At 33.7% G+C, this 11,871-nt stretch overlaps 1 protein-coding gene across 1 annotated transcript; it reads right to left on the reverse strand.

Moving 5' to 3' along the window:
* Window positions 1-452: 452 nt before the first annotated feature.
* On the reverse strand, window positions 453-1,391 carry LOC110315250 (olfactory receptor 7G2-like). Its single transcript, XM_021189353.1, has one exon. The coding sequence runs from the start codon at window positions 1,389-1,391 to the stop codon at window positions 453-455; it is 939 nt and encodes a 312-aa protein (XP_021045012.1).
* Window positions 1,392-11,871: the final 10,480 nt, after the last annotated feature.

Here is an 11,871-nt window from a genome sequence, read left to right on the forward strand (position 1 = left end):
AGTAAATGTGATAGACAACATTTATAGAAGAATGAGATTTTTTTTCTTATTTCAAATCAATGGCATTCTTATAAAGGGAAAGATTTTATCATATAATATTTTATGACACTAACAAAATATAATAATGTGGATGGATTTTGCACTTTTAAAGCAATGAAACCAGGTAATGAAGAAGCTATCATGACTCACAAAGACAAACATTGTAAAGATTTAGTAATTAGTTAATGAGTTATAATATTGATTAATCTTAACCAAAGTAGATGTTTTTCTGGGATACATTTTATCTGACCCAAAACATGAAGTAAAACAGACTATGAATATTCTAGCTACTTAAACCTATTCTTTCACATTCAATAGATGCACATTTCTATCATTAAGATAGTTCTATTCATTTTCAATAAATTGGAAGCACAGCCATTAAGGTTATGCCTCAGTAAATTAGAAAACAAAAACTATAGAAAACAAATGATCCCAATAATGAGCTGCCTCAAGGATCCTTTGATTTCTTTGCTCCTCAAACTGTAGATAAAAGGATTTAGCATTTGAGGGACCACACTGTACATCATGGATGTTATTACATTGCTAATGGAAGAGTTAGAAACTGAAGCATTCATGTACACACCTAAGCCAGTGCCATAGAATAAAGATACTACTGAAAGATGAGACCCACAGGTGGAAAATGCTTTATGCCTTCCACCAACTGATGGGATCTTCAGAATAGAGGACACGATTTGAATATAAGAGAAAATAATCCCAGAGAGTGGGATAACTGAAAATACAATGGTCGCAGTATAAATAAAAAGAATATTGATAAATGTGTCAGAGCAGGAAAGCTTTGTGATTTGACCAAGCTCGCAAAAGAAGTTGGGGACATTCTGTTCTGTGCAGAAGGACAGTGGCAATACCAGAAGTGTATGGAGTAGTGCATTTATAGTGCTGATGAGCAGGGAAAGTAATACTAGGCAAATGCATAGGAAAGGGTTCATAATGATTGTATATCGTAGAGGTTGGCAAATGGCCACATAGCGGTCATAAGCCATCACAGTGAGGAGACAGCTTTCTAAAACACAAAATGTCAAGATAAAACATACCTGAGAAAGGCAGCCTATATAAGTGATGCTCTGGTCGTGTACTTGGATGTTCAACAGCAACTTTGGGACTGTCGTTGTGCTTGTGCAGATATCAGTGAAAGATAGATTGCAAAGAAAGAAGTACATGGGCGTGTGAAGGCGGGAGTCTTTGCTTACAGCCAGTATAATGAGTAGGTTTCCAATGATGGTGATAAGGTACATGGACAAGAACAAGTTGAAAAAAAGAGGTTGCAGTTCAGGGACATATATTAGTCCTATGAGAAAGAATTCTGAAATACCTGTTTGGTTTGCAGGTTCCATGTATATGCTTTAATATTGACAAAAATGTGCAATGAAAATATATTATTTTTCTGGTAAATAGCAATATCATATTAGTATAGGACAGATATAAACATAATTTAATATTTTGACTTACTTTTAATGATTTCAAAGATCATGAGATATAATGCATATTTAAATAAATGCTCTCACTGAAGCTTGGAAAGTAAGACTTACAGGTAAAATGGACTTCCTGTCCTTGCATAGGATTCAGGTTTGTTTCTCCATATTGTTGTCTGGAAGCTCACAACTTCCTGTGACAAGCGCTAGAATTTATGATTTCTTCTGTCTTCAAAAAAGTATTATCTCACATGTGGTATTTGAAAACTGACAGACACATGCTAAGAAATGAAAATTAAGAATATATATATTCTTTGAGTATTTTTCCTCTAAAGCTTGAAAAACAGTGCATATAAAATAAAAAACTTTCTTAGTTATAAGTGAACTACAAAATAATTCAGGTTTTTCTCTATAACCTGCCTCTACTTCTCCTGTTCATTTGTGTTCTAATATCTATTCAATCTATAGAATACAAAGGTACTTGCAAATATCCTGACAAGTGATGAGACTTCATTGAGTAATAATGCTCAGTTTTTTTTTCTTTAAAGGTATCCACACGTTAAAGCAAAATGGCAGACTGCAATGAATGTATGAAACTTAAAATTAATAGCAGTATCCAGATAATTTGGCTTGAATCAGAATCTTCTCTTGTTATTCTCCTCAATTATGAGTGAACTTGTTCATGCATTTGATGTACTTATGAGGTGATGGCATAGAATCAATCGCTGATCTCTGCTCGTTTCTGTTCGACTTCAATCTATGAGCACTCTGCATCTATGTCTCCAAAAATGTATAATTATCACTCATCAATTGTCACGGACATAACATAATATTTTTCCTTTTTAGTATTTAATTTCAAATGTAGCCTTAAGCTTTCTTTCACTCTATGTGCTCTAAAATCCACTTATTAATGTACTTTAAAGAAATGCAGAACATCATTTCAGGTAAATTTGAGTTAAAATTCGTGAATTCTGCCCATAATCTTCCACCTCGTAAGTGTTGTCACTGAAAAATAAAGGAATCTACTTTAGAAATCAATTTTACAGGAAGTATAGAGAGCATGTTGGTGACTCTCATTATCTTAAAAATATTGATGTTTTAACAAAATACAGAACATATCATTAGGTATAATATTATAATTGAAAAATATCAAAATAATATAAATTATAAAAAACCGAGTTCTTGTTAAACAATTTGTAGTTTCTTGACAGGGACTTACAGATAAGATAGCCTTAGAAAATTAGAAGTAAGAAAGAAGGAGAGTATGCAGGAAGAGCAATGATTTTCTTCTCATATTAAATAGGAAAATAGCTACAATAGAAATAATTATTTAGTATTATAGTGCATGTTACATAGTGTGTTAACGAGATACATCAGGAATTTATTTCAGACTGTGGTATAACATTTTTAAATATTCAGAAACTGCAAGTAAGTGAGAAACCTGGCTTTGCTCCTCTCACTAGAAGCCAGTTTGAAATGATGCTCAGTTCACAGCTTAAACTTCTTAATACATCTAATCAAGTTATATATCTTAATTTATGGCTTTTAAAGAATTTATACTGGAATTAAGTTTCAGAGTGACTTCCTGGAAATTTTTCAATGATAAAAAATAAAAAGAACAAAATTGTCAACACTGTATTAAATATTTAAGATCTATAATCATGATACTGCCTACAACTCTGTGTGTACATGTTTGTATATGTGAGCATGTATGCATGTGTATGCATATGTGTGTGTAAATATTCATTTAGTCTAGGCATATTTTAGCATGTTCAGTGATAACCTGATTTGAAAAATACCTAATTAGTTCCATAAGAAAAAACATTTTGAGTGTTAACCTAAGAGGTATATTGTGACAAAGTATACAACGACAACAACAACAACAACAACAACAACAACAACAACATAATAATAATAATAATAATAATAATAATAATAATAAAAACTTTTGGCATTTTTTAATGCAAAAGTTAGTGTATTCTTTACTGCGAATTATGACTATGTAATAAAATAAATAAATAATGCAAGGCTGTCTATGTAAGAATAAACAGTGAAACATATACCTTTACCAATTAGTGATTTACTAATATTTTCCAAATGCAATTAATAAGATTTGAAGTTCCATCTCTCACATGACACATGTATTTCTTATTTCTGGGGAGAATAACTATACTGTCATATGTGTATCATTTCATAACAATATTGTATTTTATGGTATTAACATAAATCATAGTTCTCCATTGTCTTGAAGTTGAAGCATTTACTCTTATAAAATCATAGTATGTATCATAATTATACTTGAATTCATAATTGATGTTTTCAAAATTAATACTAATAGGTGCAATCCTATTTTATAAATTTTAATTAATACCACATTCAAGTATTTGACAAAACCACATGGGTTACTTTACTTAAATGATGAGAAATATGCTTCCGTCATTTATTTATGAATACACATTTAATAATGATCAATGAACAAATGGTCGTGTTGAATTCAATATTAAATATATTTGAAAAAAGATGAATGAAGAGAAATATTCAATGAATAAATTTTATGTTTATTACTTCATTATTTTAGAAAGTTATGAAATACAGCAATATATCTAACCTGATTAATTGTGTCAAGAAACATGGTATTGTCATGTGTATCTTCTACCAAAATAAAGGACTGGCCTCCCTGTTTCTTCTTATCTCTATCTAATAAATTTAAGTGATACATAGGCACCCTAAACCTTATTAAACAAGAAATCTGAAGATATTTGATTTTTCTGCTAACTCAAAAACAACCAAAAACATTTAATTACTTTTAAGCCATCAATTTTAGCCATTTTAAGAGAGAAACTTAGCAAACTAACATTTTAATCAAATCTCTGGATCTTACTACCACATCACCTTAAAGTAATATGGGAATGATTTAAGGTAGTCATTATAGTCAAGAAATGAGCAATGTCTGGTTATAAGAAAACGGGCAGTGTTCCTCTAGATAGTATTTCACAGGCAAAATGAAATATATGTATATTACAGTATAAGTATGTGTGTTAAACACATCAAAAATTTACAAGTGAAGTAAAGCTCTTATTTCTCATAAATTATGTTGCATGCCCTTACTTCCTCAAAGAATAGAATTGTAAGCCCCTGCCTTAACATGTACCAGTAAGGTACCATGAAAATGTATTTGCTACCTTACTGACAGTCATCCTCAGAATCTCACCTGGATGTTGTACAATTGGCTGCCTTAGGACTCACTGGTCCCCTGGAAAACCATGATCATCTTTGGTTGAATGGAAATCTTTGGTTGGATTATGTTTCATTCTAACATACAAAGAACATTAGGGAGTTAGTCACAGGATGAGTTTGACAGTAAAGTACAGGTATCATAGGTATTTAATATCCAAGGCTTCCCACTAGACCCTCAATTTCATTGTAATTCTAATCCCAAGGGAGCAACGTTTAATGACTGAGTATATAGAAGTGTAGAATTAAATGCGCATTATTTGATGACCCATGAGGTTAAGAATACTATTCTATTGTATCTGATCTATTTCATGTAGAATATTTTCAAAACTTTTCAACATAGTTTTACCAGAAGTTTCATATTTGTTTTTTACAAATTATATAGAAAATTTCAATCTATGCTTTTAATGATACGTTCCTTCTTTTGTTTATGAAGTTAATGATTTGCTAATGTTAAAAATAGATACAATTTATTTTGGTTCCTGACCTCCTGCACTTTCTTATCCCATTTATTCCTATCCTGGACTCAGGATTTTTTTTTTTTGTTTGTTTCATTATGTTACACATTTAATTTAATCTTATGCAACTGTGCCAAAATCAGATGAGATTTATCCATTGGAAATTGATAAGGTAAGCAGTGAGCATACAATTTAAAGCGTCAAATCCCTCTTTCCTTGTATCTCCCCAGAGCAAAAAGCCAAGCATTATGGGTTCCTCCATCACACCCCATCTGTTGGCAGACTGTGGTCAACTGTAATTAGTGAAAATCAATTTTTGTAGTTCCGTATATGGGTTAGAGGATGATATTTTGGAACCCTTATGTACACTATTCTTTTTCTCCTATATTCTTTCTGTTTCTCAGGATTTTCCAAACTTTAAAGAATAAGATCTAAATGTCTTTTCTAAGACTAAAACACTTTTCATTTATTTAAGTGTGTTTGGGGCAGACATAAGTTCTCTCTCTCTCTCTCTCTCTCTCTCTCTCTCTCTCTCTCTCTCTATTGGCTATTTTATTTATTTATATTTCAAATGTTATACCTTTTCTGGGTTTCCTCTCTACAACCCCCCTATACCATCCTCCCTTCCCGCTTATCCTATGAAGGAGTTCCCCCATGCAGTCACCCACTCCACCTTACTCCCCTACCATTCCACTAATTGGGATCTAGTTGGGGCATATAGTTTCCACAGAATGAAAGGGTCCCCCTCCCATTGATGCCAGATAAGGCAATTCTCTGCTACATAAGAAGCTGGAGCCATGTGTCCCTCCATGAGTACTTTTTGGTTGCTGGTTTAGTCCTTGGGACCTCTGGGGGATCTGGTGGGTTGATATTGTTTTTCTTATACAATTGTAAAACCCCTTCAGCTTCAGTCTTTCCCATCACTCCTCTATTGAGATCCCTGCATACACAAGTTTCTGAATTCACTAAAGTTCAATAGAAATAGAAGTTTCTCTTGTATAGCTAAAAGTTGCATCCATCACACACACACACACACACACACACACACACACACACACACTTCTTCACAGCAATTTAATGCAGTGTAATTTTAGTTAGGCAGTAGAATTAACTCTTCCAAAGCCTATAACTTCCCATGATATAGGTTTTTAAATGGCCTTAATTAACAAGCATGGATTACTTATGCAGTGGCCCTTAAATCCAGGTACTAAGCAATCTCTTCCTCCTATAACATTTAACATTTGTGCCATCATTGCATGGAGATCTCTCTCTCTCTCTCTCTCTCTCTCTCTCTCTCTCTCTCTCTCTCTCTCTCTCTCTCTCCCTCTATATATATATACACAGACACATACACACACACACACACACACACACACACACACACACACACACATCCATCTCCATCATACCATCCATTACTTGCTCCCTTTCTACAAGGATAACAGAGGCTCCCCTTCAGTATCACCTGACCTTGGAACATCCACTTGCAGCAGGTCTAAGTGCAACCATGCTAACTAAAATCCAGTTGGGGGAAGGGATCCAATGTTAGACAACCAAGTCAGAGATAGCATTCATTCTAATAGTTAGGGTGCACACATGAAGACCAAGATGTATACCTGCAATAAAATTTTACAAGGCCTAGGTTTCTTGTGCTCTTTATTTAATTGTTGTGTCTCTGCGAATGCCCTGCCCCACAGACTCAGATTAGTTGATCCAATAGGTATTCTTGTGGTGCCCTTGACTGCTCCAACTCAATTTTACCCCCCAACTCTTAGACACAATCCCCCAAGCACCACCTGCTCTTTACTTGTGAACCCTACATTTGTTTCCATCAACTGTTAGATGAAACTTCTCAAGATACAGGTATTCTAGGGGTTCTAGTCTGCAAGTATAGCACAGTATAGGTCAGGAATTGGCTATTTTACAAGGGTTCAAGTTATGTTCAACTTACATTTAAGTTGGGCCAGCCATTGGTTGACCATTCCCTCAATCATTGCTCCCTGTGTATCCATTACCTGGCTATAAGCAGTAACCATTTAAGTCTGCATTTACCATGCTGGTTGTTGTCACAGCTATGGTAATTCCCCCATCTCATTTCTCCAACTAGTCTTAGAGATAACATCAACTGATTTCCATCACTTTTAGTCCTCTCCTCCCCCTCCTTCCATACCTGATCAAGATACCCATGCCACCCATCACCCTGTCTCCAACCCAGTTCCCTCTCTCCATCTACAAATGATTATTATATTTTCTTTTATGAGTGAGACTTGCACAGGTTCCCTTTGTCCATTCTTATTACCAAGTTGCCTTGGGGCTCTGCATTGGACCACTGTGATGTTACTTTATGTCTATTGTCCAATTATAAGTGTGTACATATCATATGTATCTTTCAGGGAATGCATTATCTTATTAAGCATATTCTCAAGTTCCATCCATTTACCTGTGAATTTTACAATGTCTTTATTTTTAATATCTTAGTAGTATTACATTGTGTACATGCACCACATTTTTTTTATCCATTCTTCAGTTAAGGAATTTCTAGTTTTTTTCCAACTTCTATCTACTACCATAAGTGCTCTTAACTTAGTTGTGTGAATGTTCTTGTGGTATAGTGAGGCATCTACTGGGTATATTCCCAGGAGAGCTATTGTTACAGTTGATTCTTGAAGTAGAAATATTCCCAATTTTCTGACAAAGCACCAAACTGATTTCTAAACATATTGTAGAAATTTGCATGCCCACTAGAAATGGAGGAGTTTCCCCTTGCTCCACATCCTTGCAAACATGTGCTGTTACTTGAGTCTTTGATCTTAGCTATTCTGGCCCATATAAGATAAAATCTCATAATCAGTTTGATTTGCATTTCCCCAATGACTAAGGACATTGAACATTTAAGTGCCTCTCACCTATTTGAGATTCCTCTGATGAGAATTCTGTTTTGCTCAGTACTCCATTTTAAATGGGTTACTTGGTTTATTGATATCTAATTTCCTGAGTTCTCTCTATATTTTGGATATTAGTCCTCTATCAGATGTGGGTTGATTAAGATATTTTCTCATTCTCTAGGATTTCATTATGTCCTGTTGATGATGTTCACAGTCATGCAAAAGCTTTTCAGTCTCATGAGGCCTCATCTAATAATCTTAGTAACTGATCTATTTGTTGTTCTGTTCAGGAATTGTTCTCCTGTGCCAATATGGTCAAGGCAGTTCTGCACATTCTTTTCTATTATCTTTATTGTGTTTGGTTTTATGGTGAGGTCTATGATCCACTTGGACTACAGTTTTGTCCAAGACTGTAAATATGAGTCTAGGTGTGTTCTTCTACATGCAGACATCCATTTAGACCAGCACCATTTATTGAAGATGCTTTTTTTTCCCCCCTATTTTCTGGTTTTGAAATATTTGTCAGAAATCAAGTGTTTGATGGAAGTGTGTTTATTTCTGTCTCTTCAATTCAATTCCATTGATCAACATGTCTGTTTTTATGTCACTACCATGGGTTTTTTAAATATATGTAACTATTGTTTTGTAGTATAGCTTGAAATCATAGGTGGTGATAACTCCATAAGTTCTTTTATTGTGAAGGATTGTTTTAGCGATCCTGCATTGATGAGTTTGTTGATGTTGTTTCTTATAAGATTGAGAATTGTTCTTTCAAGGTCTGCAATGAATAGTGTAAGATTTTTTTTTATGGGAATAGCATTATTTTGATAAGATGGCCATTTTTACTATGTTAGTCACACTAATCCATGAGCATGGGAGATCTTTCCATCTCCTTATAGCTTCCTCAGTTTTTTTCTTCAGAGACTTGAAGTTCTATTTATACATGTCTTTCACGTGCTTGGCTAGAGTTACATCAATATATTATATGGTATTTCAGGATATTTTAAAGGGTATTGTTCCCTTAATTCTTACTCATCATGTTTACCTTTTGTATAAAGGAGGGCTAATAAATTTTTTAGTTGAGTTTTGTATCCACATACTTTTTAGTTGTTTATCAACTGCAGGAATTCTCTTTTAGAGTTTTTGAGGTCACTAATTTATACTATCATACCACCTGTGGAAAATGATACTATTGCCTCTTCTTTTCAATTTTGTATCAACTTGATCTCTATTTATCTTATTTTTCTGACTAGAACTTCAAGGACTATGGTAAATGGATTTGAGGAAAGTAGGAAGCCTTTTCTTATCACTGACTTTAGTGGAATTGTTTTATGTTTCACTCCATTTAGTTTGTTGTTAGCTATTGGTTTACTGTATTGTATATTGCTTTTATTATGAATAGGTATGAACCTTGTATCTCTGCTTTCCCCAAGACTTAATATGAAGGTATGTTAAATTTGTCAAAGGCTTTTTCTACAACTAAAGAGATGATTGTATGTGTGTGTGTGTGTGTGTGTGTGTGTGTGTTTGTTTGTTTGTATGATGGATTACATTGCTGTATATTGTATATTGAACCATCCCTTCAACCCATTGGATGAAGCCTCATTGATCATGGTAATGATGTCTTAGGCATTTTTTTTTGTACTCAGGTTGTATTTTATGAAGTATTTTTCATTATTGTTCATAAGTAAATTTCATCTGAAATTCTCTTTCTTTTCTGTGTCTTTGTGTGGTTTAAGTACTAGCATAATAATAGCTTCATAGAATGGATTTGGCAACGCTCCCTCTGTATCTATTTTGTGTGTGATTGAAGTCCCTTAGAATTTTCATGCAATTCTTAAATTAAGAAACATGTGATGGCAACAAGCAGAGCTGAACTGAACCTCCTCCTAACATGAAATTCTCATGGTCAGGCCTCAACTGAGGCACAACAATCATGCCTATGTTCATGGGTGGGCCACATTCCATGTCTTCTAAAGTGATTTATCAACAAGCCTGTGATTTTTATTTTGGAAATATGTAATCTGCTTTCTGATTTTGATTCATACAGGTGATCAGAGTTAAGAGATTGAAGTTAAGATATGAGACCTTAAAGTCTTTGTCCACAGTGACATACTTCTTCAAATAAAACCACACATACTAAAACAATATCTAGTGGTCATACCTACTAATCCTACCACTCCCTATGGAATTATGGGGGTGATTTTTATTCAAATTTCTATAATCCAGTTTTATGTCCTTGTAGGTGTATATTCATACCATAATGTAGAAATGCATTTAGTCCAAATTCAAAAGTCCCTATAGGGTCTCACACATTCCCAGATATGTATTCTTGATCAGGTTTGAAGAGACAGGAATAAGTTAATAACTATACAACAAACATCAATTTCAAGCTGAAAATATTTACTTCCCCCCCCCCATGATATCATGTCATATTACACTATAAGGCATATCTTGTCTTGGAGATCATTTTAAAAATCTGAGTATTCATGAATGGGAAAATTACTGTTATTTTGAGACAGTGTACCTCTGTGTACCCCTGGCTATTCTGTAATTCATTTTGCAGACAGGCTGGCCTTAATCTCAGACATCTACGTGTCTCTTCATCCTGAGTACCTGGATCAAAGGTATGAACCACCAATGTCCCACACAGTTATTCTATATTTGAATGTAAATGCCCTTTAATAATATGTAGCTCCTAGAAAAAGAATTATTAATTCTTCATGGGTACTTTCTTTAAATTCAGTATTGTTTTTCTCTTATATTTTAATAAGCATATTAAATTAGTATGTTTCCATCTAGATTTTCATACTTTGGTTATCCATTTCTTTTCCTCTCACATACCCAGGGTTCTTTCATACCCATCCCTGTTTAGGTTTTTGAACTCTCAGTATTCTTCCTGTATAAATCGGGGTCATCTAGAGAAAAGGAAATGATATAAAGAATGAAAAAAAATATGGAATTTATTAGAATGGCTTAAAGGCTGTGGTCTTGTGGTCTAGCTAATCCACCAATAATTTTTCCCAACAGAAAGAAAAAACCAAAAACAAAATTCAGAAGCTGTTCAGTTTACAATGTTCAGTTCAGAGGTGTTTGTTTGTCTTTAGTATATGCCATATTCCTGAATAACTATACTCTAATGAAAAGAATGTTTTCCAGCCAAAGCAAGGACAAGCAGATACAAAGAATATCCTTCTCTATTGCTTGTACTTCATATAGACTGCCTGGTTAAAGGTACATAATTCTGCCTCAAATGATCCAACTAACTAACCCCCCCAAGTACAACCAATTTCTTGGATTTTTAATTAATTCCAACTGTTGTAAAGTTGACAACCAAGAGTAGTCATCACAATTACACCCCTTGTCACACCATAATATCTCCTTATCATTCTTTATTTCCAAATAAAAACAATAGCCAGGTCATTATCATAGCTAACAAGGTATAACTATCCCTACTACAACTACAAAAATATTATATATTTAATTAGGTCATAACTTTTTTGGGGGAATAAATGTGTTTTTTTTTTCTCTTTCTTTTTTATGGTTTTTCAAGACAGGGTTTCTCTGTCTAGCCTTGGATGTCCTGGAACTCAAATTGTAGAACAGGCTGATCTAGAACTAACTTATAAATCTACATGCCTCTGCCCCCCCCATATAAGTATCATATGTACAAGAACAAACATTATATAATTTATATTAGATGACGATGTCACATATGGGGAATTATTTTAGTATCTCAAAACTTACTGTAAAAAGTCTGATATTTTCTTAATTAATATTCCTTTATATCATAAAGAAATCAAAGAAATCAAAACAAATATCTGT

This window comes from Mus pahari, unplaced genomic scaffold (assembly GCF_900095145.1).
Source record: "Mus pahari unplaced genomic scaffold, PAHARI_EIJ_v1.1 scaffold_9068_1, whole genome shotgun sequence".
Classification (NCBI taxonomy): domain Eukaryota; kingdom Metazoa; phylum Chordata; class Mammalia; order Rodentia; family Muridae; genus Mus; species Mus pahari.

Excerpts from the sequence above, each read along its gene's own strand:
- LOC110315250 (XM_021189353.1), bottom strand. The coding sequence starts at position 1,391 with ATGGAACCTGCAAACCAAACAGGTATTTCAGAATTCTTTCTCATAGGA.